The 26,831-nt window shown below is 57.1% G+C and overlaps 1 protein-coding gene across 1 annotated transcript; it reads right to left on the reverse strand.

The window, feature by feature from the left end:
* Positions 1 to 876: 876 nt before the first annotated feature.
* On the reverse strand, positions 877 to 25,778 carry LAPTM5 (lysosomal protein transmembrane 5). Its single transcript, XM_045860016.1, has 8 exons — positions 25,622 to 25,778; positions 10,643 to 10,736; positions 9,885 to 9,961; positions 8,409 to 8,537; positions 7,945 to 8,067; positions 6,641 to 6,736; positions 3,544 to 3,636; positions 877 to 2,299 (listed from the first exon to the last, which is right to left on the reverse strand). Exons 1-8 carry the CDS (start codon positions 25,703 to 25,705, stop codon positions 2,210 to 2,212), a joined length of 786 nt encoding a protein of 261 aa, XP_045715972.1. The 5' UTR covers positions 25,706 to 25,778; the 3' UTR covers positions 877 to 2,209.
* Positions 25,779 to 26,831: the final 1,053 nt, after the last annotated feature.

Consider the following 26,831-nt stretch of genomic DNA (forward strand, 5'->3'; position numbering starts at 1 on the left):
GGCTTCCCTCTCGGGCAGGCCCGCAGCTGCTCAGCCAGGGAGGACAAAGGCAAGAAAGGAAAGGATTACTGGAGAATCTGGTTCCTAGGTCCAACCACACTTAAGGCCAGAAGTCCCAGACTTTTCATCTATGTAAACCAAGAAGCGCCGTGAACCCCTTTTTTGTTTTTTAAATAAACTTGGTTCACTAAGGTTCACTTGCAACCATCTCCTTCCTGTAGACGCCCCTTGGCCAAAGGTAGCCAAGGTGGGGCTTGCAGCCCAAGGACCCTAAGGTGAGCAAAGGCCCTTCCCAGTCCAGGGCCCAGGACCTCACCAGCTCCTCGCCCACCCCTCCCCGCTTGCCGCCAAACTGGGCTGCCCCAGCTCCCCTCCCCCACACCCACAAAGGCCCCCCATAGCCTGTGGCTTTTGCCGAGAACATCCTTCCCCACTTTGCTTCCTGCTGCCCTCGTCCCTCAGACTTGGCTTGGTGAAACTTCCTCCGAGAAGCCTTCTCAGGCTGTCTGAGGTCCCTCAGACTTGCCCTGTTCCTCACACTGTGTCCTCAGTTACAGATCTGCCCTTGCCAACCCCAGCCTGGGGGTAACTGGAGGCAAGTCTGACCCATCACAATCACCCCTAGGGCCCAGCCCGGTGCCAGCGTCCAGGTGAGTTCCAGGGCAGTGGACTTCACACCTTATGTGGGAGACATCATGGTACTTACGTGATCTAGGATTTGTATCAGAAACAGTGTCAGGTCACAACCCTGCCCAGCTGGACGTGAGCCCCTGTGAGTCTCTGGATTGAACAAGCAGGTGTGCATGTGTGTGTTCATGCGTGTGTGCTGAGGGTAATAGGACCCCACTTACTCCATATTTGAGGGACCACATCAGCTCAAGAGAAGCATGTCGCTGTTTTATTGAAACTTCTTCCCCATCACACACAAAGCAATTGTGTGAGTATGGGCAGGGAGCCTCTTGCACAGACCTCCCCCTCTGTACCCCACTAAAGACCCCGGAGAGCCCTCTTCTGGGGCCCCATCTCCACCTCTGGGTCAGCTCCCTCAGGAACCCCAGCCCTCCGGGAAGCAAGCAAAAGAGGGGGTGTTGGGGCCACACCTTTCCCGGCAGCTCCAACACCGGCCCAAGTGGCAAGGTCTGCACCCACAAAGGGTTTGCCTGTTTTGGCTGAACTAATATGTGGATTTAGTCCAACAAACGGATTCGCTTGATTTCAGGGCTGAGTTTCTGCGTGACCACGAGCTTCGGGCAGAACTGGGTCACTGACAACCAGACTGGCGACGGGCGGACTGGGCTGTGGAGCGGACTGGCGGTGCGTGACCGGAGACGGGTGGCCGTGGTGGAGGCGGCCCATTTCACGCAGTCCACTGCTGTGTGACTGCGCTGACCACGTGTGACTGCTCTGACCACGTGCTGACGGTGACAGCTCTTAAGCAAAACAACACATGTTTGCAGGGACTGTTTGATGGTTAAAACTACTGCCATTTCCTGGAGCTAGCTAGAACAATGGTCTGGCAACTGTCTGACCAAATTTTCATTTGAATTAACAATTATCCAGCCACTTGGCACTACCGAATTGATCAGAGTGGGCAGCCAGTTACTGTGTTGGGTTGAACTGTATGGTGTGGGGGATAATCTGATTTTTTTAAATTACCAAATGTAAGCCCATTCTAAATCGACTGGGTTAGCCAACTCGGTCATTATCTAAGCACGCCATTGGCAGAACCTGAACGTGTGGGTCTGGTGGGGAGGACTAACTGAGGACCCCTTCACTAAAGTGCAGTGCAAACTGACTATTTACAAACCAGGGCAGCGCGCTACTGCGGTCTGACCAAATCGCTGTACTGAACTGACAGGTGTGTTTTTCTTAAATTTGCCAGCCACTTGGTTAAACTGGTCACGCTGAAAATTATCGAACCAAGCACAACGAATTTAGAATGACCAATTGTTGAAACAAATGCCAGAGCTGATCGAACAAGCCAAGTGTTGTTGGACTGAATCCTTACGAGTCATTCAGCCTAAAGCGTTGACCCGATCGTGAGCGTCTCCCAGGCCCCACGGGAAAAGCAGGCCAGCGAGGGGTACACAAGCAGATTGTCCGGAAGTCAGCCGGGTGGTCCACCCAGGCCGCGGGGGCGGCCGAAGCGAAGAAGCGGATCTCGAGGCAGCTCCGCCTCTTCCAGCACCAGGGCTGGGGCCTGGCGCCATCACACCTCAGAGTATGGGGGCGGCTCTGAGCCCCCCTCCGGAGTCTTGGGTGGCAGAGACACAGCTTCCTCATAGGACGGCAGGATCACCTGGGAGGGACAGAGATGAGAGGTGAGCACTGGCCGGAAGGAACCACACCTCTGACAAAAGGATGGCGGTGACCAGCACACCTTGGGCACTTGGTACGTGCTGGGCATTGCATACACCAGACAGGTACAGCTTCTGTTCCCGCAGTGAACACACTTGCCTCCGCCCGTTCGGCATCAAGCCGCCTTGTTTGATAATGACACACCATTTTCCCTGGGAAAACATCCCCCGTCGGCATGCTTTCGGAGGAATGGGCCCCATCCTTCAGAGCCCGAGGGTGGACATGTGACCTGGGCAGGGCCACGCCAAGGAGAACGGCATCCCCCTAGCTATCTGTGGTCATTGGTTCAGGGATAGGCTTGTGACTCAACTCGGTCCAACCAGATGTGCTCCTAGGACTTCCTTTCTGCTGGGGTTGCTGAGGGCATGGGAAGTCTGCTAGGGATTTTGGCAGCGATTTTTGCCATCACGAGGGAAGGGCTGCCTGAACACGGAGCCAGCACTGAGGGAAGTAGGGCAAAGGGTTGGAGAGGATGAGATCACACCGGGGTGTCCACGCATATATTGGACTTTTAGGTTCTGTGAACTAATAAAGCCTCCTTTTTAACTTAAATCAGATTGAGTTGGGTTTCTGCCACTTGCAACCAAAAACATCCTGACTAATACAATCCCCATTTTACAGATAAGAAAAGTGAGCCACAAGTAATTGAAACCAGCTGCCCTTTTCCCATCACTTCTCCAATAAGCTGTTCCTAAGTGAACCTCACCCCTACGCCAGAAAGGCCCCTGCCCCTTGCCCAGCCAACTTGTACCAGTTGACAATCTAAGACGTAGTCAAATGTCACCTCCTCCAGGAAGGCTTCCCTGACAACCCAGACAAGACCAGCTGCCTCCTCTGTGCTCCCACTGCCCCTGTGTGTTACACTGAGTTGTAATTGAATCTCTGTGTCTAGATTCACTCTGGACTATCCACTCCTCCAGAACAGGGTGGCATCTTAGTTTTCTCTGTACCTCCAGGGCTAGATACAAGGCCAACCCTTGTAAGAGGCTGAAAATGTTAAATGCATTCATAAATGAAAGAACCCTAGACTGTAAGAGCTGAAGGAGATCTTCACATTTCTTCTGCTCCAAACCTCATCTCACAAGTGGAGACACTGAGGCACAGCAAGGGAGAGAGACCTCCCCCCAATGACAGAGTGAGTGGCAGAGCTAACACTGGCTCCCCTCCCCCTGCCACCAGGCTCACCTTCTCCAGAATCTTGGAGCTGCTCTTCTCCTCGGCTGAGTTCATGTGCTTGATGAGTCTGTAGCATCTCCACACGCACTTGAACATGTAGACCTGGAAAAGACTCAGGTCAGACTGTGTGTTGCCGACCCTGCTCCTCACTGCCCCAGCAGACCTGAGGCAGATGCTGAGCACTTCCTGGGGAGCCCTAGCTCACCCTGGAAGGCAGCACCCGCTGCTGCAGCTCAGACCCCTGTTCTGGCTGAGGGATGCTTCACCTGCCTGTCCTCACTCCTTCAGGTATTTCCCTTCTTACTGTGCCGCAGATGCAGTGCAGAGAGGGGCTTTTTGGAGGTTTTTGAGCCACCCTCAAGCCCCCCTGGCAACAGCCCTGCAGACACCGCTCGTCCACCCCTGGGGACTGGGAGCTCACTGCCTCCTGCGGTGGCCCTGCTCAACTTGAGACAGAGCTCACGGTGAGAAAGGTTTTCTTTCTCTTTTTTTTTAAAGATGTTATTTATTTTTAGAGAGAGGGGAAGGGAGTGAGAACGAGAGGGAGAGAAACTTTGATATGAGAGAGAACCATCAACCGGCTGCCCCCCGAATGCACCGCAGCCGGGGACTGAACCTGCACCCCAGGCATGTGCCCTGACCGGGGATCAAAGCAGCAACCTTGGGCTTTGTGGGATGACGCCCAAGCAGCCGGGCCGCACCGGTCAGGGTGGGAAAGGTTTTCTTTTTTTTTTCATGTATTTTATTGATTATGCTATTGCAGTTGTCCCATTCCCCCCCTTCACTCCCCTCCTCCCTGCACACCTCCTCCCACCCACATCCCTCCACCCCCCTTTAGTTCATGTCCATGGGTTGGACATATGAGTCTTTGGCTTCTACATTTCCCATACTATTCTTGCCCTCCCCCTGTCTATTTTCTCCCTACCATCTATGCTGCTTATTCTCTGTACCTTTTCCCCCTCTCTCCCACTCCCACTCCCACTCCCACTCCCCTGCTGATAACCCTCCATGTGATCTCCATTTCTATGGTTCTGTTCCTGTTCTAGCTATTTGCTTAGTTTGCTTTTGTTTTTGTTTTAGGTGTGGTTATTAATGATTGTGAGTTTGCTGTCATTTTACTGTACATGTTTTTTATCTTCTTTTGCTTAGATAAGTCCCTTTAACATTTCATATAATAAGGGCTTGGTGACGACAGACTCCTTTAAATTGACCGGGAAAGGTTTTCTTAAAAATTGCTTATGCCAGGTTGTTTTTAAAAGCAGATTACAAAACAGTATATGCAGTAATATCCCATGTTTACAAATACAAAAATAATTATATGTACAGATGTATGTATCTGTCAGGCACTGTAAACAACTGCTTTCTCTCAGCTGCTGATATAAGGGTCGGGGAGACAACTGCCACAGTGGCGAGTGAGGTGCCAGGGCCATGCTCAGGGACGATAGTGCTCCATGCCCCAAACTGCCCCCTAAGGCAGGAGAGTGGGTCCTGGCACCTGGAGGGTCTCTTGTTCTGTGGAGTCTCCTCATGCGCACTCAGAGGGGGCAGACACACATGGAATGAAGTATGAAAGAGTGAAGTGTGTGAAGGACCAGGGAAGGGTCGAGTAGGCAGGGAATGGCCAGGGTGGCAGAGTGAGGGGCCCAGAGAGACCCGCCCGCCCCATCCAAGGAGAAGGGCAGGGAGACAGGCTGTGCCGTGGGGTTTGGGAAGCTGTTCTCCAGTCGAGTGTGTGATGTAGACCTTCACACTGGTTTCCCCCAAGCCTCAGAAAAGTTCTCATTGCACATCACTAATGCACTTGGACATTAAGGAAAGCTTAAGAGGAGTGAAGTTCTGCTTCCAGGTTGGCATGAGGTGAGGCCAGAGACTGATCATGGCCTCGGATGAAGGGAGGCAGTGGCACCCACTCACAGCCGCCCACATAGAAGACTGGGAGGAGGCCCGGGCCGGCGGGATGCTCCGACAGGTACAGCATCCTCCCAATGCACCGAGGCCGCCGGCTTGATTCCTGGTCAGGGCACATGCAAGAGCCAACCCATGAATGCATAACTACGTGGGACCACAAACTGATGTCTCTCTCTCTCTTTTTCCTCTCCCTCTAAAGTCAATAAACAAAATTAAAGAGAAAAGACCGGGAAGAAAGGCACCAGGTTTCCTGGAGTGCCAGTCTCCAAGTGGTGGTGGGTGGGGGCTCTGATCGTCTCCTTTCTGCTCATCGTAGTTTCTGCACTGCTACCATGAGCCAGTGTTACTCTCACAGAACACTTTCTAGAAGCCCTTCCTTCTGCTGAGTCAACATCAGCCTCCCTGTGGCTTCAGGCCTCAGGCCCCGGTTGTGGCCTCCACAATCCCCATGAAAGTCCTTTGAGCCTTTGGAGACAGCGATCGTGTCCCCCTTGGGTCACCTCTTTCCCAAGCGGAACTGCCCTGGTTTCCTTGACCCTCTCAGGTGGCCGAATTTTCTTGCCTCTTCATCCTCCTGTTTGCACTGCTCTTAACGCTCCCCAGTCCCTCACCATCTCCCTAGGAGCTGGAACCTGAAGCTGGACTCTACCTTCTGGGTCTGACGACCCCAGAGAAGAATGAAACCGTTTCCCTCCCTCCTTCTCATCACCAAACCTCTAGTACCATGACCTCAGGACCCATACATTCTCGTGCCTGACTCACATAAAACTGTGACACGGGCAAAGCAAGACATTAATGATGTCCCTTTCACAGAGGAAGCCTGAGGCCCGGCAAGAAGGGGCTGGAAAAGCAATCACACAGCTAGTGAGGGGAGAGCTGGGATTCGAGCCCAGGTCCTTCTGAGTCTAATTCCAGACAGAACGGCGCCTCCTTTCCCTGACCAGGGCCTCTCTGGGTTTCACGTTAAGTCCCTGACACCTGAACACACATGGTCTTTGCAGTCCCACTGCCTCCGGATGGGGTTCCCTGGGGATCCCAGCTCGGGGGAGCTGGTGTGGGGAGGGCTGGAGCGAGGGGCCAAGAGCAGGGAGGGTGGCAGCGGGAGACCCACCTCCCTGCCTCCAAAAGGTCCAGCGGGGGGGCCTGGGGCCACACAGCCCCACCACCCCTCCCAGAGCCACGGAGCCGGGACACTCACCTTCAGGATGAGGACGGTGATGAAGGCAATGGAGAAGATGATCATCATCTTGACAAACTGGTTATAAGGCATTCCCTCCTGGCTGGGGAGGTAATTCTGCAACAGATTCGGGGGCCACGTCAGAGCCTTTGGCTGTGGGGGGGGGGGGGGTGGTGAGGAGCCTGCTCTACTACACACACCCAGCAGCAGCCTGTTGTGGCCCAGCCATCGTCTTGGCTGATCCTGCGGGGGCCCTGGAGACAGGTGCTACTCACCACCAGCCCCACACGACAGGACAGGAGACCGAGGGAGCAGACGCAGCTGCGGGCCACCCAGATGGCCCTTACTGGGCTGTGCCCCCACCCCCCGGCTGGCGGTGGGCAGGCCCTCCCCTCGAGCACAGTCTTGGCTGACCGAACACCCAGTCCATAAGTACCTGGGGAATCGCCCCCTCCCCAAGGGGCAGCTCCCAAGCAGCGTAAGGGGCTCAGTGATGCCGGTCCCTGCTCACAGTGGGATGGCCTCTATGACAGTTGCAACTACGTGCACACAACCTTGGATGCTCTTCCCTTCAACATAGAGCTCATTCCCCTCCCTAGAATGTGAGCCAGACCTACAGACTCACTTCCCACAAATAATAGAAGGTGGCAGAGGTGGGTGTGACCCCTGAGACATTGCCATTTTCTCCTCGCTCTGCCTCTCAGATGCTCACCCAGAGGAGCCGGCAGCTGTGATGCAAGGATGCTCGAGCAGCCTTATCAGAGGCGCACAGGGGGCAGAATTGGGGCAACGAACCGGCAGCGTGTGAGTGGGCCGTCTTGGGGGTGGGTCCCCCAGACCCAGCCAGGCCCCGGTTGTTGGCAGCCCCACCCCCATCACAGGTTGACCCCATGAGAGACCCTGAGTCTGAACAGCCCAGCAAAGCCACTCCCAAATTCTCAACACCAGAAAAGCTGTGTGACATAACAATTGTTTATTGTTTTAAGTGACTACATTTGGGAAAAATTGGCTAGACAATAATAGAGAAATTAGTATTGTTTCTGTGGGACAATTCATACTCCAGGGCTCCTTGTGGGATCGGGCAGGGCTACCCCTAAAGCCACGTGCCCGCTCCGCTTCTCCCCTGTGTCTAACCTGTTTCCCTCACTTTTCTCAAGGTCTCCCTAAGCATTCTCCCTCAATAATTCATTTATACAAACACCCTCCTCCTAAGCTCCACTTCTAAGGAGCCCAGCCCAGTGTAAGCCCTGAAGCACAGAGAGGCGGAGCAACTTGCTCAAGGCCGCACAGCCAGTGATGGTTGTGGACCCCTGGCCCAGACTCACCATGTGGTTCATGGACTTGAAGTTGAGATAAGTTGGCACTTCCATGTAGGAGCTGCAGAGGGTCAGGATGCTCAGGCAGAAGTCCAGCAGCTGCAGGGTCATCAGTGGGACCTTGGAGGGGTGCTGAGGGGGGCAAAGGCAAAGGGGAAGACAGACAAGCAATTAAGCTCCAAGCAGAGGCCCTGGCACTGTGGGGCAGGCCCGCGGGGGGCGGGGGGGTCAAGTGCTTAACGGGTATGAGTGCCCTACACACTTTCCTCGGTCAGTGCCACCAGGGCATACGGAACAGATGGGATCACAGACCCATTTGACAGAGGAAGGGACTCAGGGGTGCTTTGGAGGGACTCAGAGACTTGCTGAAGGTCACCAACTAGGAAGGGCCCATGGGGAGCCCCCCATAACCGCCTGGGCTCTGCCCCCCACCGCCCGGGCCGGCTGGGTGGAGAGCAGGGCTGGGTACTCACAGCCCGACTCCGGGAGGCAAACTTGAGGTAGGCCGGCAGCTCCACGTAGGAGCCCAGCAGGGTGAACAGGCACAGCAGGTAGTCCATGATTTGCAGGGACATGAAGGGCAGCAGGTACTTCTCCCGGTTCTGAAAGGCAGGCCCGGCGCCATCAGGGCATCGCATGCACACTCCCCCATGCAGCCCGATCCCCATGCGCCCACCGCAGGCAGCTCCCTTCCCTCCCAAGTTCTCCTAACCCACACGGGTCCACCTGCCCTCTTCTGAGTGAGGCTCTGGGGACGAGGGAAGGCAAGGCCCAGGCCCTGAGTACAGGGAGCCTCGGTGTCCCAGGAGACACAAGAACGGCCCCAAGCTACAGGGCAACTGCTCTAGCGGCCCTAGGAGCAGGCCTGACTCGGTTCCCTTTCAAGAACTCAACCAGGATGGGCCATTTTGCAGATGAGAAGGGATCAGAGAGGACTTCCTGGAGGTGGGGACATGGGGTGGATCTAGAAAGAAGCAGGAGGAAAAGCAGGAGGGTACTGGAGGCAGAGAGACAGCATGAGCACAGGCCCCGATAAGCTCCAAGCAGAGGCCCTGGCACTGTGGTGGGGGAAGCCTGCAGGACTGAAACAGTCAGACGCTCCTCTGTGCCAGTACCCAGTCATAGCAAGGGGACCTGAAAGGTTGAGGCTGGGGTCCCCCTCCTACAACTGAAAGCAAGTGACCAGTGTGACTGCACAGGAACCCCCATGGCTGGAGATACGATCACAGAAAGGGTGGTTTCGTGGCTTCTCACGTGGTCGTCTAAAATCACTCAGGAGGCTGCCAGAACAACCCAGACCAAGCCTCGGAGCCTCCAGGGATGGCCTGGCCCACTTCTCTAGCTGGGCCATGTACGTTTCTGTGCAAGCACCTGGGAGCCACCCTGGACAAGGTGGAATCCATCTCCGGGGTGCAGAGCCGGGCGAGTGGCCTTCACCAGGGGTGATGGTGACATTTCATGCAAAGTGGAAACATTCCAGGCAAGCACCTAATCATTGACTCTGCCTCCTGGCCCTGAGGGCGCCAGGTCACTGTCTGCCCAGGAAGGGCCCTGCTTCGGCCCTGGCTTCCTGCCCCCCTGGGGCCGAGGGGCAGATGGTTCCTCTTTGCAGAAGGCTGAGCCACAGCCTGTCTCTCTTGTCTGCTCAGTGGACAGAGCCGAGCCGCAGGCACCCACGCTCTCCCCTGCGCTTTGGCTCCTCTCCCAGATCACAACACCCACTGCGTCTCCCTCTCCGCACTCCTCAGAACGGCCCTTCCTCTTTTCTCCATCAAAAGCCCCTGCCTCCGTTTGTAGTACAAAAGGATGTGGGTCACAGTGATAATGTCTAGGGTACAGGATGGGTCTCCCAAAACACCCACCTCCCACCTTCTCAGCAGCCAATTCCCCCCACCCAAGTCCTAGCCCCCCTCCCCCTCCCCCTCCCCCTCCCCCAGCAGGGCACTCACCTTGACCACACCCATCAGCAGGCTCACGCTGATGACGAAGAGCAGGGCGATGAGCAGGAAGCTGGAGACCAGGTCAGCTGAAAAACAAGAAAAGGTTGTGAGGACCAGAAGTGCCCCCAGGAACCCCGCCGGGCTCCAAGGACTGCACTTTGGGAACCACTGGTGTGGGGGCTATGCCCGTAAACAAGAAAGTCCAGGCCCTGTCCTGTTGTTGAGAGAGAAGCTACAAAGATACAAACAGAACATTTTGAGTGAACAAGAGGGTGTACCAAAGGGTCCTGGCTGGGGTGGCGGGAGGGGCAGGCTAGGGGTCTGCTTTAACCAGGGTGAGTCTGGGAAGGGCTCTGGGGAGGCAGCCTGGGAGCTGGGCACAGGGGCAAGGCGGTCAGGCAGGGGCCTGCGACAAGGTGGGTCAATTCAGCTGGAGGGCAGGTAATCAGGGGGTGAGGCTGGAGGGGCATTCAAGTGACCACTGTGGCCAGGCGGGTCAGCAGGGGCTGGGTTTCAGGATTTTCTTCTAGGGTGATGGGCAGCGGTTGACAGGTATGAGCGGGAGAGTCCTGCCATCGTCTTTCCGAGCACCATCCTCTCTGCTCCCAACCTCAGACCCAGGTCGGGACGGCGGAACAGCCGTTTGCAGATATGAGATCCGAGGCTCAAAGAGAGGCAGTGGGAAGGCCTCGAGCCCCAGTCAGTCTACGCCCAGCCCAGCCTGGACGCCCTCCCCCTCCCCCGCCCTTCCTGTCCCTCGGACCTACCGATTCGGAGGTAGCCGGCCTGCGAGAACCTGCAGGAGGCTTTGCCGTGCGCCACCTCCACGGAGTGCTCGATGAACAGCAAGACACTCATGATCTGCAGGCAAAACAGAGCGTCAGTGAGCCGGGGTCCACGCCGCTCCCCACCACCACCCCCTCCTCAAGGGTGTATGGTCAGGGGCCTGGGAGGGGGGTCCTGGGGGAGATGGAAAGGCAGGCCAGTCGGGCATCCTGGATGAAAGTGTGGCCTGTGCAAGCTCATGACTGTGGTTCTTTCTCTCCCCAGCTGTGTGGGTTTGGGCAAGTTACCTGACCTCTCTGTGCCTCCGCTTCTCCTCCGTAAAAGGAGGACAAGCTACCCTAGGAGGTTATTACAAGTAAATGAGAACATCCCAGTCGAGCCCTTGGAACCAGGTTCTCATTCAGGCGTCCCGGGGACTACCGAAGGTCAGCCTTGAGAGGAGGTGGGGGCGTCCCGGGGTCTCAGTCACAGCACTGAGCATCTGCGAGCTTCAGGCTCATGGAGGCATCAGCGCAGGCCTGGGAGCGCCCGGCCCGAGCATGCCCCGGGGTGCTCTCCAAAAACCACCTCTCGTGGCCCCGCGGTTTCCCGTCTGCAAAATGAGGGTAACAACCGTAGCTGCCCCCGAGTGCCGGAGTCGGGCCAGATGCGCTGTAATTCACCTGCAGCGCCTGGCAGGTCGTGAGCACCTAGTCCGTGCTTCCTATTGTTACTACGATTATCCCCACTGGACTGTAGTTCCTGCGTCTCTCCTGGTTGCTGCTCTTGCTGTTTTATTTGATGAGTAAGTGGACATACGGACACATGAGCCCCATCTCGTCAGGGGAGCCCTGCTGAGAATAATGGAGAAGGGGTGACCCCAATGGACATGAGGATTGAGGTGACCCCAGCAACTGCTCAAGTCCAGCCATGAAACTACAGTTTAAAAGGACGTCGGAGGTCACCTTGCCCAGGCCCTCCACTTTCCACTGCAGGGATCCGGGCCATGCAGCCTCTATTTAATTGCCTCCAGGCACAGGGAACTCATCCTCTCCTGTGTGTTCACATCCTTGCAGCTGGCCGTCTGCTGTTCCCCCACCACACGCACAGGTCTCTGGGCACCACCCATCGACACTGAGAATAAGATGACCTGCTCCCTGCTGGGAGGTGCCCAACCTCTATTAATACGGCCTGCATTTACATTGGCTTCTAGGAAGCCCTGCCCTGGTAACTCATGCTCAACCAAGAGGCAACCCAATACCCGCCATCTGTTTCCCCCTTGCTGACTGTGTGAGTTTCTTTAGCTCAGATGCAGGTCTGAGTTGCTCTTCCTGCCAGGGCCATATCCTGTTCAGTGGGGCGGAAAGGGAGCACACGGAAGAGTGGTGAAGAGCTGGGCGCCAGAGTCAGAGGTGGGCTTGAATGCAGGTCACCAGGCGACCTTGGGCAAAGTCACTTCTCCCTTCAGTGCTCCAGTCTGGAAAACGGCCACCCCTGGATTCAGTAAGGGACGAATTGCAAAGCACTGAGCTTGGGCCCCGGCGATAGGTGCTCAGCAAACATAATCTGCTTTTGGCCTGCTTGAGTTTACATGGGGTGATCGGTCAGTACCGGGTGCAGGGTGCCCGGGGGCTGACGGTGAGCCTGCTCCCCTGCCCCCTCCACCTGGGTAACCAAACAGGCTTTGTTTCCCCAGGAAGGTTCAGAGCAGCCCAGAGCAGCCAGGCAGATGCAGTATGAGGCCGGTGGCTGGCACCCACAAGAAACAGCCCCTCTCCTCCCAGTTTCCCCTTTAACAAGGGACAGAGAGAGAGAGAGAGGCAGATGACAGCTCAGTCCAGAACGGAACAGGGGACCCTGAGAGACAGTGAGCTCCCCACCCATGGGAACGTGCAGGCAGAGCACAGATGACTCACAGCTGGGCTTAGAAAGGCCCCTAACTTTCCACAGAAGACACCGGTCCCTAGTCCAGGTGTGGCACAGGAAGACTTTTGAGGTGCCAAGACTCCGGTATTATTTGAGATCTGGAATGAAGCTTGGAATTGGACAATCCCAAACTCCAGCTGCTGTAAAGGGCCTTTGTCCATTACTTTATAAGCTCCTCCTGCTTGTTTTACGAACTGAGAGGGGGAAGGTGGCTCGCCCAAGGACACAGAGCAAATTGAGGCAGAGCGGAACTGAAGTCCAGGTTTCCCAGTGCTGTCCCGGTGCCTCCCCACACACCCCGCCCCCCAGCACAGCAAGGCCCCTGCACCCCTGACCCCAGACAGCTCAGGTATTTTGATCACGCACCTCTGTCAGTGAACCCTTTGAACATACTCTTCTTTATTTCTTTATTTCTAAATTATATGCATGCACTATCCTGGTTTATCACGAACATCGTGAAACATACATAAAAAAACTTCAGAAACTAACAAAGAATATAATTGAAACATTTGTAAATTCTAATATGGTCATCCTGAGACCCCAGGGGTCACCTGGAGCATCACCCCACTTTGGAGAACACTGTTAACTCCCACACCTCCCTGCCTCCCCCAGTTTCTCAATTCTGACCCTAAACATCTCTCTCGCCCCTGCCGCCCTGCCTGCCATCTGCCGTTAGCCTCCCACCACCCCTCCTGAATGTCCTGTGACCCAGCAAGGGGAGGGAAGGGGAGGGACACTGGTACAGCCGGACCCATGTGGACCAGGCGCACCGACCTCACCACTCCCATGGTGCTCCCACAGCCCAGTGAAGGGACTGTTCTTAATTCCCCCACCCCCATTTCAAAGATGAGGAAGGCGAGGTTCAGAGAGGCCCAAGGCTTCCCAGCTTGTGATCTGTAGGGTCAGATTTCAAACCCAGGCCAAAGGGCCCTGGATCTGACTCTCGCCCCGCTCCCCTATCCTCCCAGCGTCTCCCAGCACCCTGGCCCTGCCTGAGGCCTGCGCCCTGCCCCCCTCCCATGCCAGCCCCTCAGCGGAGTCAGAGATGGATGCCTACCCCCTGTTCCCTCTGAAGTCTCCCCTCCCTCCTGCAGCCGGTAGGAGCAGCAGCAAAGCACTGGTATTTCCACTTCTGTGAGAACCACCTGTGTTTAAACACAGGCTCCCCCTTAGCACCCCTTTCACCTTCTCCACAGTCCTGCAGGGGGAGGGAGCTGATTCCCCCCCCCAACCAGACGAAAACCGTGAGGCTCAAGGACAGTAGGAACCAGCCCCAAGGTCACAGAGCCAGACTCATACCCTCCCCAGGCCCCTAACCATCAGCAAAGACACCAGTCCCCAGTCCGGGAGGAAGGTAGGCAACTCAGCTCCCTAGGAGGTGTATGGGAGAGAGACTGACGTTTATTGTGTACCTACTGTATGCTCAGGTCTGTACTCACAGGTTAGCCTCACAAACAACCAAACCCTGCAAGAAATGTACCATTTTCCCAGTGTTGCAGAGGAGGATATGGAGGCTCAGAGAAGAGGACTCACATGCCTTTGTCTGTGTCATATGGCCCAGCCGGCACTTGAACCCTGGTGCCTGTGCTCCCAGGGTCCAAGTGGCTGCTCTGGGGCCCAGCAACTGGTCCCACCAACCATCTGCCCACCCTCCCCCAGCCCCAGACTCTCAGAGCTCAGGACACAGCAGCTGCGGCATGACAGCAGGCCTCCCCACGGCCTCACCGCTGTCCTGCCTCAGCCAGGTCCTGGCTCCTCCCTGGCCTTAGTCTCCCCCTCCAGTCAACCAGCAGAGTGACCCCACTGTCACCCAGGGCCACTGGGATGACTAAACACAGGAGAGTCGGGACAGCCCTCACCACTGCCCCAGTCCGGAACCCAGAGTCGTCTGCAGTTCTGGAGAAGTGTCTGGCTTAGCTGCAGCATATGCTGGGAGGGGCCTGGAGTCCCCAGGAGTCCAGATCTCCCAGGCCCTCATTTCCCCCTCATCTCCCTCCACCCCACCCCCCGACTCAGTTCCCACCTGGACACAGCACTGCCCTCGCCCTGAGCTCAGAGGGCCTGGGTGGGCCGTGGCCCACACCCCCCAGAACAGGGCTTCTCTCCTCCTGCCGAGCCCAGGCAGACGGCAGTCCCTTGCCCACCTGTTCCTCCCGTGTAGCGTCCTCCCACTCACTGTTCCTTGATCTGACACGGTGACATCACGTGGTTAAGAGCTGGGGTGCTTCAGTCAGATGGTCCTGGGCCTAAGCCAAGTTCTCTGCCCTTGAGGGAGCCCCTAACTTCTCTGAGCCTCAGTCTGCCCATCTGGGAGATGGGGAAATAACCCGACCTGCCTCATAAGGTTGTTATCAGGTCAAAGGGCAGCCGGCACAGAGCCAGGCGCACAGCAGGCGCTCCATAAACTGGCATTGCCGGGCAGTGTCCGTTAATCACAGATGTTCATTCTTTCCCTTGTTTGTCCGTCCAGTAAATTCTCTCTGAGCCCACATGGCCACCAGGCCCTGGCTGGACAGGCACTGACCCCGGCCTGCAGGTGTTCAAGTCCCTGGGGCGGGGGGCACCTGATGGGTGACCAGTGTGCTCAGAGCCATGACAGGGGACACTCAGGGGGCTCAGAGTCCCCGATGAAGGAGCAATCACGGCTGTCTGGAAGACTCGGGGAGGCTTTGACAAACGGGAGAAGCTGGAGCACCTCTTCGAAGGACAAAGAGAAGTTTCCAGCCGAGACGAGACAGAAGCATTGCAGGAAGAAGGAACATCGTGTGCAAAGGCCTGCGGCCTGGCCGTGCAGACCCGGGGGACTGGGGTGGCCATGCAGCCGAGAGGGGATGTTAGCAGCGGGGAAACGAGGCTCAGACAGAGGCGGTAAGCAGCCCGAGGTCACACCGCACAACCACTGCAGAGCCAGACCGGCCTCACTCCTCGCGAGGCAGAGGCAGGCTCGGGCTGCATGACTGTGGTGGCGCCGGCCACAGCCGGCCACCCTCCCCACCAGCCCCACTCTCCATTCCCCTTTTTACCTCGTTTTTCTGCTTCTCCCTGGTTTCTGTTCCCACTCCCACCCCACCCCGTTCCTTCTTTCTCAATAACAAGCCAACTTCCCTAAACTGAATGTTGGCGCAAGGGGCCAGGGGCCGGGACACCAGGGGACTCGTCCTTTGTGTTCCTGGTGGCTGTGAGGAGCCCCGAACAGCTTGAGCTGAAACAAAGGGGGCGGGGTTGGAGGAGGGGAGGAAAATCAGGGTGGGCGGGGGGGGGGGGGGGGGGCGGACGGGACACTATTGAATACGGCTGAACGTGGGGGAAGAGTGTGGGTCAGGCGAAGCTGACAGCAGTGACCGTGCCGGGAGCTGGGGACTGGCTTGTGTGTCACTGGGTTTGGCGTGGGGGTGACAGTCATGATCATGTGCGTGGTGATCACAGAGGTGACAATGGATGTGGCCACAGTGGTGGTAACCTTGGTGTGCATGCTGGGAAGTGGCAAGTAACGGCAGAGATCACACGGCCTTGAAGCCGTAGCTGCTGCTGATACTGGTGGGGACTCCGGGATGTGATGGTAGGACAAAGACCAATGTGACACTGGAACTCGAGACTCCGGGGTGCAGATACCAGGTCCCTCCTTGGGGCTCAGGACCCAGCCTTTCAGAAGTAGGCAGAGACCCACCCTCTGAGATTACAGAGAACACAGCCTTCAGTGAGCACCTACTATGTGCCAGCCAGTGCGAGAGCACGTTCCTACCCGCGTGAACTTCATGGCCTCCTCCTAACAAGTCTGTGAGATCAGGTTTGCCCACAAGGAAAGCGAGGGCCTGCCTGTGACTTTGCAGAGTTTGCACGAGGAATCAGCCCCGGCTTGTCCTCGGCCCTTCTGCTACAGATAACGCAGGCTGCAGACTGGGTCCCAAGTGCACACCCTTTCCTGTCCCCGCCTCCTTTTCACCCTGGCCTCCCGCTCAGAGGGCCTAGGGGCTGAAGGCACCCGCACACTTAGGCCATCGTCATTATTATTAACAACCTCATCCTGAAGCTCAACCTCCCAGGCTTACTTTGTTTTCCCTGCCCACGCCACACCCCCCCCACACCCCCCGCCCAAGTTCTCTGGAAGGAGAAGAGAACCAGATGTATCACTGGCAAGAGGAAGCTCCCCTCCTCCACCCTCACCCCATACTTCCTGTTGCAGCTTATCAGGGGGCAACCGGGTGGGGGCCATTCCCCAGCAGCACTATCTCCGCAGTCACACCCCCAGCAGCTCAGATAACATCACAGCGTCCCCCCTCCCAGAGCCTGGGCTCAGCTGCAACCCCAGCCAGGTGCCACACCTGCCCCAGAGCCCTGTCTCTCTCCCCAGGCTGCTGCTCTACTGTCCTCCCATCCCTGTGCCCCCTTCCTGGCCACTGCACTTCTCTGTGCCTCAGTTGCCTCATCTGTAAAACAGAGGGCAGGACCCACCCACTAGTAGGACCGTTGTGAAGAGTTAAGTGAGGCGACATATGTCTGCTCCCAAAAATGAAGATTCAGAAGGATGGACTGAGCAGCAGAAGCGCTTTTGCGTGGAAACCAAACTGCAGGTCCCGGTGGCAGTGGCTGCTGCGTTCATAACCGCCTCGAGCTGCCGACAGCCCGACATTCCCTCCCCAGCAGAACAGGCAAATACATTGTCATATATTCATGAAACAAGTGCAGGTGGGGGAAGGGGGGGATGAGCGGGCCGCGCTCAACAGCAGGGGGAAAGCTCACAGACACGATGTTGGGAGAAAGGAGCCTCGCGAGAGCACACATGCTGCATGAGCTCACCCCTCTGCAGCGCCAGGACCACAGACAGAAGTCAGTGGGGGCAGGGCGGTGATGGGGCGGGGCACTGGGGGCCTCTGGGGGCCGGTTCTGTCCTGTTTCTTATTCAGGATGCAGCGTGCACAGGTATGTTCACTCTGCCAGAGTTCATCCAGATGTGTACTTACGAGCGGTCAATCACACACCAATAAAAGTAAAATGGAATAGAGACTGGCTGGTCCCTACTCTGTGCCAGGCCCTGGGGGTCACGGAAAGGAGCAGGCCAGCCAAACCCTGGAGGAACCTCCAGAGCACTGGGCCGCTGCAGCTGCCGGGGCTGGGGAGTGGGGCGGGGGGGGGGGGGGGTCGCTGCCCTGGGGCGGGGGTTGGTGCTGGGAGCTCAGGTCCAGGAGTGCAGGCTTCTGCTTCCCGACGGTGGTTAAAGATTTCTCCCAAAGGCCAGTGGGAAGGGTGTCCAGGCAGAGGGAATGGCAGGAGCAAGAGCAAAGGTGGATGAGGCACATTCAGGAAACTGCGAGAAGTTTCTCTTAAGGAAGTGTGAGTCGGTGTGACCCGGTGCCAGGCACACAACGGCCCCCAGGGAGTGGTAGGTGCCATGCTGCTGGGCTGGTGGAAGGGTGCAGGAGACGCTGGGGGGCAACTGGTTTTACCCAGGGGGTGACTGTGGGGCTGGAAGGACAGAGAAGAGCGCTGCCAGCCGAAGGGCAGCTCATGCGAAGGCCAGGAGACCACAGAGAACGCGCTTTAGGTGACGCTCACCCTGCAGCACAGGCACCACCGGGACAGGAGCCCGGGACAGAGGGCAGCTAGCTCCGGCCCAGGGCCATCCTCAGGGCCCCCGCCCCTGCCTGAGCTCAGCCTGCGGCAGCCAGGCAAGACATGTCCTTTGCCCTCTGACCTTCCAGACCTGGCCCTATGAAAGAGGACAGGATAGCAAGGAAGGGGTGCTGAGGGTCAAGTTCCTGCCCAATCAATTCCAGGGGCCTCTGCTACTCTTGGGGGTGAAGAGCTGGGTAGCCGTTTGGGGGTGCAGATTCAGATTCAGCCTTCGGGCTTGGCCTCAGCCCTGTCCTCCCCCACTTCCTGAGTCTTTGGGAAGCAGCCTGCACCCTGAAAACTCTCCCCGTAAACCATTACTTCCCTTTTACATTCAGAGCAACCACACCTCCACCTTGATGGTATTTCGATTGCTACCGGCACTTGGGAGAGGCCAGGCCCTCCTCTGAACGCTGATACACCCACGTCACTGCACCCTCGCCTCGGCCCTGTGAGGTGGGTGCTGGTCTCGGTCCCGTGTTTCCCGGCAGAGGAAATCGAGACTGCGTCTTTCTGGGGAGGCCTGTGTCAACAGGAACAAGGCTCCCCGAGGAAGAGGTGCCAACCTCCAGTGCTAAAGGGAGTCAGCCACAGGGGTGCCGTGCAGGGCACGGGGAACACAGTCAGTGATGTGGCCATGGTGTGCCCAGGCAGACAGATGGTTCCTAGACCGGTCGTGGTGATCACATTATAAGGGATGTAAATGCAGCATCGCTGTGTGGAACGCCTGAAGCCAATGTAACGCACATGTCAACTACACTTGAATAAACATGTTTAAAGAGAAAATGAGTAGGACCAGGCTCCCCGGCATTCCAGCTGACACCCTACCCCCCACCCCGCCCACCTCCCTGACCACAGTCTGGAGCAGCAGAAGAGCCTGGCCTCTCTGAGCCTCAGTGTCCTCTTCTGTCAAGTGGGGGCTCTGGAGGCAGCTGCCATTTGTGGGGCGCTCACTAGGTGCCAGGTGTGCCTCCCACCCGGTTTCTTTGGAATCTCTGAATGACCCTGCAGGCTGTTGTCACTGGCCCCATTTAACAAGGGAGGAAACTGAGGTTGGAAGGGAGGCAGGGCCCAGGGCTGGAGCCTTGCTCTGCACGTCTTCTGGGCCAGCCTCACGCCTCATTAGGCGCTCTGCGCCCTGCTCTTCCCCCTGACAGGGCAGGGTCCCCTGGGGGACCAATGCAGGCCTCATAGTGACCTCAGAGCAAAGTTCTAGTTCCACACCACTGCTCTGGGCTGAAAATAAGAGCCTCACTTCCTGGGAGCTTGAGACAGGGTGGGGACAGAAACCCCAGACCGCCCAGGCCCTGCCCTCCAGCCCCCGGCCCAGACACCAGGGAGCACTCCCTCCCAGGCTGGTGCCTCCCCCACTCTGGCCCACTGACAGCAGTGACTCCCTCCAACCGAGGGGACCCCCGATGACTGGGACCACCACCCGCTTCTCGTTCCCAGAAGCCTCTTCCTTCCCTTGCTTTGGGCCTGAGAACCAGGAAGTGGGAGAGAGGATGAGGCCCAGCCCGGGGTCCGGCCCATCCTGGCTCACTTCCCACAAGGGACTGACCCTCACCGCCCAGCCCACCGGGCCTGGTACTGCTCACAGAGCCCACCTGCGCCCACGGGAGGCCTTGCACGCCTTTCCCCATGAGCCTGGTGGGTCCTCTGACCTAGTGGGCCTCCAGCGTTTTACAAGTTAGAGAGTGGGATGCACGCCCCAAAGATGAGGAGCACAGCCCAGTTCTCACGGCCACGGAGCTGGGGAGAGGCAGAGACGCCCACTGTACCCCCACCAGCATCCCCACCCCTCCAGGAAGGGCCCAGGCCCGCAGCAGCAGCACAAAGCCACGCCTCTCTGCACCACACAGGGGCACCAGGCATGAAGGTCTCTCTGCACCACACGGGGGCATTGGGCATGAAGACAAAGAACCTAACAGATTCTCATCCGGGGCTTTTCCCATCTGACAGTTGGGGCCTATTTTAAGGCCCCGAACAGCTGAGAACTGAAGAATGGCCCCCATGGTCTTCTCTCACGGCCTACTCCGGGCACTTGTCCACCAGCTGCCTAGCAACCCCTGCAGTGGGGCCACATCAGCTGAATACCCTGAAACAGTGACCCTTGAGACAGGACCTACTAGCCCCATTTCATGGAAGAGGAAACTGAGGCCCAGGCCACAGAGGCACCTGCCTTCTCAAGGTCACATCAAGAGTAAGTGATGGGCCCTGGCTTGTGAGGCTCAGTGGACAGAGCACCAACCTGCAAACCAAAGGGTCGCTGGTTCAATTCCCAGTCAGGGCTCATGCCTGGGCCAGATCCTCAGTAGGGGACATGCAAGAAGCAACCACACATGTTGGTGTTTCTCTTCCTCTCTTTCTCTGTCCCTTCCCCTCTGTCTAAAAATAAATAAAATAAAATAAAATCCTTAAAAAAAAAAGAGTAAGTGATGGAGAAAAGTCTGTGATCTTCTGTATCCCAGAGTGGAGCAGAGAAGAGCAGAGAGAGCAGCCCCTAGAATTCTAAGGAGGGCAAATCAGGAGTGGGGCTTCCTGGAGAAGGTAGCTTCCTGTGAGCTGGACCACCCCTGGCCTGTGGGTCAGGCAAGAATTCATTTGTTCATTCACTGGCTAATCCACACACCTGAGCACCAGTACCCACAGCCTGGAGCAACGCCCTGCTCAGCCCCCCTGCACAACGCGGAGCGAGTCAGGGACCCCCGGGACCACTGTTCTCTCACCTGTGAAACACAGGAATCGGGCCAAGCAGAGGTCCCTCATTCCAGCTACGAAGCCTGAAAAAGCGAGGGACTTGTCCAGTCCCACCCCCACTGACCTCTCCGGCTCCTCCTGCCATACCTCACAGCCGCCCACCCCTGCCCCAACCCAGTTTTCCGAGCTGCTCGGGGCTTCCAAATCACCACCTGGGCTCCCCTCCTCCGAGCCTTGGCGCATGCCCTTTCTTCCCCAACATAGCAGGCGAAATCCTGCTCATCTTTCGCACTCAGGCCTCCTCCAAGGAGCCTTTCCTAAATCCCCAGCCTCCACCAGGGGATAGGCTAAGCTCCCTCATCCGTGGCCCCATAACCAGCAGCTCTGCCATCCATTAAAGCCATAATCACAGTGGTCCCTGGACCGACTATAACCCTGGCGGGCACCGCGGTAAGTAAATCCGGCCTGGGTCCCGGCCTGGGCTGAGCACAGAAGAGGAAGGCATGTTTGAGACCGTATCTGCACTCACTAGAGATTCCTTTCAATAAAGAGGTTGCTTTACTGTTGTTGTTGTGTTTTTTTTTCAATTTAAAAAGTAGCAAACTTGAGCAACCATGTAAATAAAACAGCATTGGATTATAGCCCAAAGTATAAAATAAATATCCGTGAGTTCCCACTGATAAAAATATAAATCAGCCGTTTATTTCTATAATAAATGGGGAGAACAGACGAACCTCCTGTGAAGAATGTGAAATACTTGGTGTAGTTCCTGCGCCCCCAAGGAGGGGAGGCGCACCTCCCCGTGCCCCTCAGGTGAGAACTGTGCAGTGACTTTCTTCCAAAGGGGACCGGGGGGGGGGGGGCACGGAGGCAGTACCTTCACGGTGGAGAAGCCAGGTGGCCACGGCCAGCCTCGGCAGCGACCCGACGCGTTAAGAACGGCACTTGACCTCTGCAGTTTCCTCCCCCAAAACTCTAGACTCAGGTCCAGCCATGCGAAAACTGTCAGACAAGTCCTTTTGAGGAATGTTCGACAAGATGCATCACCTGTGCCCCTCAACGCTGTCGAGGTCACCAAAAGCAAGAACATCTGAGAAACCGTCTCAGCCGAGAGGAACCCGAGGGCTGAAGGGAGCGTGGGAGCCCGGAGGGGCCCTGAAACAGAAAAAGGGCGCTGGGGAAAGCGGAGGAGCACTGGGCCAAGGGTGGGCTTTGTGAACAACCGCGTGCAGCGTCGACTCGCCGGCTGACCGCGTGCCTTGTTCACGGGAGTCGTTAGCAACACGGGGAGCCTGGTGCGGGGTATGCAGGAACTCCGCACTCTGTGCAGCATGGTTCTGTAAATTCGAAACCATTGCAAAATAAAAGGTTTGTTTTAAAAAGTACTAGTGGTCGTGGTACCAGATGTGGGGAACAGAGAAAAGGAGAAAACAATTGGAGCTCACAACCCGATAACCCAGAGACAACCAGGGCCGGTGCCCCGGCCTCCCCTCCTCACCCTGCCCTGCCACTGCTCTGAGGTCGAAATCACCGCAGGTGTAAGCTGTTCATCGGGCGGTGCCCTTCTGATGGAATGCAAGGCGCCTCAGAGCACAGAGGCCAGGGAGGAAGATATTTCTGGGCAAGGGGGTCTTCTAGGGATCCCCACGTCCTGCCATCGACGTAAGGACATGCTTTGGGTTGCCAGACAAGCCAGGACCAATGTGGCCACTTTAAGAAAGTCTTCTGACTCCCCTACCTGTGCAAGTTCGGGTCAGAAGCCATCTGTGACCCGGGGAGTCCTCCACCCAAACCCAGAAAAATCCGGAGGAAGGCCCTCCAGCCACCGACACTGGAGGGTCCCCCAGCAATCACGCTCCTGAAAACTCCAAAGCGTCTGAGTTGTCCCGAGACACCAAGGGCCTGATTTAACCCTCCCCCGAGGGACCAAGTCCACAAATAGCTCTCAATGTGCAGGGCTGTCACCCTTGACGGGCTGCAGATGAAGCTGGTGATTAGCACATCTGGAGGGTAGCTTCCCTTTTTCCATCCAGATGTCGGGGCCCTGACAGTCCACCTGCCACCCGACTTCTGGGCCACAGGAAAGCCCCCAGCCCCTGCCCTCTCTGGGAAGGAGCAGAGGCCTGTCGCAGAGGGGACAGGGGGACAGGGGGACAGGCCCCCGCGGGAATCAGCTGAGGAGCCCGACCGCGATAGGTCTGCCTAAGCCAGCTGCACGGCTTCCAGGCCTCTTCCCTCCTCCCGGGCCTTCTCCTCAGGACGTCCCGCCCCAGCTCCCCATCACTCACTCAGAGAGCGCTTCTCAGCTGAGGGTGATTTTGCCCCCCGGGGACATCAGGCAACATCTGGGAATACTCTCGGTTAGCACAACTGGAAGGAGCTGCCGGCATCTTGTGGAGAATGGGCCTGGATGCTGCCAAACATCTTACAGTGCACAGTTCGGTCCCCACAACCCAAAATTCTCAATGGTGGAGGTCTGGGCTCTTTCACGTGTCACTCCAAGCCCCTCCCACCTCCTGCTCCCCACCTGAAGCCTCCAGGTTGGTCTGGGTGGCGTCCCCTGCACAAGCCACTGTCCTTCAGCCTCTGCAGCTCTGCACGCTTATTCCACCCCCATCCATACTCCCCACAACCCAGCTCTATGCCTCTGCCAATGGCACCACCTCCAAGAAGTCTTCCCTGATCACTTGCCCACAGATTCTCCAGCTCTGTGGGCAGGCACCGATGTCACTTGGTGTCATGTATGTCATGTCACTGATGTCATGTGCAGGTGAGGACCTTAGATGGTGTGACTGAGAGGCAACCTTGAGAGTCACAGAGTCTGGAGTTTGCAGGGCAGCCTCCCGGCCCGGGCAGCCTGTAGGTGGGTTTTACTCGGCCTGCACAGGGATTTTTCTTTTTAACCTTGAATCAGTCACCAACATGGAAACCTCAAAGCCCGTGTTCCCTGCTTCTCTAAACATCCAAAGAGCTACTGCCAGAGCCCACGTTCCTCCAAGGCAACAATCAGTGGAAACGGAGAGTGGTCACCAGAGTGGACCCAGCACGGACTCCCCAGGCCACCGTGGGTCCAGCCGCCCACCACCTGCACTCACAGGACCCGTCTGGGCCCTGGAGGCCCTGGAATTTGAGACGTCCAAGTCAGTCCACACCCCCTACACACCCTTCAGTTTATCAAGGGAAACTGAGGCCCAAGAGAGAAGAAGCCTGTCCAAGGTCACACAGCCAGTTCGTGGCCACGCATGCATGAGGGTCCAGGGGCCTGCTTCCCACGGGGCCACTTCTGTGTACCACACTGCCTTCCAGGAATGTTGCATCATCTCAGAGCTTGAAGGGGCCCTAAGGATGCGGTGTGGGGACAGCCAAGGTGCCATTCACTTCTCTCATAATCACTCCTGCATTGGCACAAGCCAGGCAGGGCACCTCTGAGCTCCTCCCCAAACCGGCATTCCGGGGTCTGACAGCTGGACTCTGCCTGCGCTGGCAGCGAGCTCCATGTCTGATGCACAGCTGATAAGAATGCACTTGGCTGTGGGTCGGACAGTGTCTGTAGATATCAACGCCCTTGATCCTCTCGACCAGCCTGTCAGAGGTGGCCGTGGGGCCCATTTATTAGAGGAGGAAACTGAGGTTCGAAGAGGTTAAGCAAGTAGCCCAAGGCTGCTGAGCTAGTAATGGCGAGGCCAGGATTCGCACACGGGGTCTGGATCGAGGCTGTGTGCACCGAATAGCAACACCCCGCTGGAGGCTGAGCTCTTGCCACAGCCCCGCCTGCCCGCCTGGGGCAGGAAGCAGATGCAGCCAGGTCTAGGCACTTGCAGCAGCCCACCACGGCGTGCGGATTTAGGCTCTTTTTGAGGAAGCCCTTCCAGGCTCATGAGAGAAGTGTTAACCACAGCCCATGAGTCACCCTGGGAGGAAGGCGCCTGGGCCTGGAGGAGCTGGGTATGGCTTGGAGTTGTGGGGTGGGGACCCCGGGCTTGAGACCCTGGCCTTCAGCCACTGAGACAGGGCGACCTCTGGCCCCGGGGGCAGAAGGGGCCTGTCACTCACCCAGAGTCAAGGCTGCACCCCAGGGGGTGCACATCAGCCTCCACAGTGGAGCCACTGGGCCTGCTCCCCTCGGGCTGCCCCACAAGAGATTGGACCAGACAAGCCCTGCTATTCATTAGCACAAAGCCTCAGGTTTTCCCAGTGGGGAGAAGGCAGTGGTTCCCCAGAGCTGTCAACTAAGAGGACTCCCTCCACCCTCCTCCCTCCCATTGGGAGCACGAAGGGAGATTCCCACTTGTGAGCCTGGCCCCACGGTGGGAAGAGCTGGAGCTGTGCCTGCGGCCCGGCCCCTGTCCCGGCAGTGTCCCGGTCCCCTGTTTCCCGAGATTCCTGGCTCCCAAAGCACTTTCCCAACGGGGGTTCCGTTTGTACTGGTTGACCTTGTAGCTGCTATTTTGTCCCGTTTTTCAGAGGCAGAAACTAAGCTTCCGAGAGGATGAGAGTTACGTTCTCTTGCAACAAGAACCCCATTTCCACCTCTGCTCCCCTACGGAGGCTGCTACCGGTCCCCTCCCTGCAGTCAGCAGAGCAGGAGGCTGAGACCCAACACGCAGGATCCCACAGAAAGGTGGCAAGCAGTGGCCGTCTAGTTGGAGGGGGCTCAGGAGATCAGAGGCCACTCACGCACACTCATGCACACTCACACACACTCACAGGCACACACGGTCTCCCTGGGTCTGCCTTGTACTCACCACATGGTAGATAGCCAGGGCGGTGGTGGCGATGCGGACGTTGAAGCAGCAGCAAGTCTGGCGGATGGCCGTACTGGGGGCCATGGTGCCGCTGTCCTGTCCTCCGAGGCACTGAGGGGGAAGAAGCCCGGCTCCTGGAGCAGGACAGAAAAGGGGAAGCTGCCCTCCTCACTTCCTTCCTGCCCCTCAGACAGACAGGGGCAAGGCCGTCACAAGTGGGGCGGGGCCGCTGGGATGGGCCACAGCCTGCCTGGGAGCACCACAGCTGGCCCTCTGCCACTGCCAGAAGGGGCTTCCCGAGGAGACAAACCCGTGCACCATCCTCGCCTGCCTCCTGTGTACTGGGGCTGGGGGCTAAGCAGTTTCTGGATGCTCACCGCCACCCTTGGGAGCAGGGATTGTTACCAAACCCATTTCCACATAGAGAAACAGAGGTCCAGAAAGATCGAGGTGTTCACCCAAAATCACACAGTAGTTAGTGCTGGTGGCAGCATTCAAACCCAGGTCCGGCAGGCTGCAAAAATAACTGTTATCTACTAATTTCTACGTGTTCTAAGCACACTCCTGGATGAAACCCTTTAATCCTCCCCTCAACCCTTTGAAGGAGGTACTATTATTATCCCTGTTTTTTTAAAATAAAGAGCCTGGGGCACAGAGATGGGGAGTGATTTTTCCAAAGTCACACAGCTAGCCTGAGGGGGGCGGAGATTTGGGCCAGGGCTGGCTGGTAGTAGAGACTGCCCTACGGAGCTGACGTTCCCTTCGCTCTCCCCCTAACCTCAGAGAGAACCGTGTTCTGCCTGAGCACTGCCCAGACCAGAACAGAAGAATAATTACTAGGCAAATCTATCAACTGTGTGTCAGGCCCTGAGCTAGGCTCTTCCTGCAGCTGGGTCATTACTGCCTCACAGCAGTCTGGGGAACCCTCAGCAAAACCGAGCTTTGTGGGCCTCAAGTCCTCCAACGCTCACATGCAATCGAGGATTCTTTTCACCTCACTCTTGGGAAAGATTGGAGTTAATAAACCATGACTATTAGGAAAGCAACACTGGGATCCACACTCCCTGTCAGATGATAAATTATCTATATTGCAATAGGGGAAGGGAATATGAGGCCCTTGAAAAATTCCCATAGGAAGTCTGCTCTATCCAGATGTTGAGTTCACTCGCAAAGTAAAGCGTCTAGTGAAGAACACTGCAGTGAAATCCCA

The sequence above is a fragment of the Phyllostomus hastatus genome, unplaced genomic scaffold (genome assembly GCF_019186645.2).
Source record: "Phyllostomus hastatus isolate PE091 unplaced genomic scaffold, TTU_PhHast_1.1 phas_scaffold_182, whole genome shotgun sequence".
Lineage (NCBI taxonomy): Eukaryota > Metazoa > Chordata > Mammalia > Chiroptera > Phyllostomidae > Phyllostomus > Phyllostomus hastatus.

What these genes read in the sequence shown, in the direction of transcription:
- LAPTM5 (XM_045860016.1), bottom strand. Translation starts at nt 25,705, where the DNA reads ATGGCCCCCAGTACGGCCATCCGCCAGACTTGCTGCTGCTTCAACGTC. An exon ending in CCCTGGCTATCTACCATGTG is followed by an intron (nt 10,737 to 25,621) that starts GTGAGTACAAGG and finishes TTTTGCCTGCAG; the next exon opens with ATCATGAGTGTCTTGCTGTT. An exon ending in GGCCGGCTACCTCCGAATCG is followed by an intron (nt 9,962 to 10,642) that starts GTAGGTCCGAGG and finishes CTTGTTTTTCAG; the next exon opens with CTGACCTGGTCTCCAGCTTC.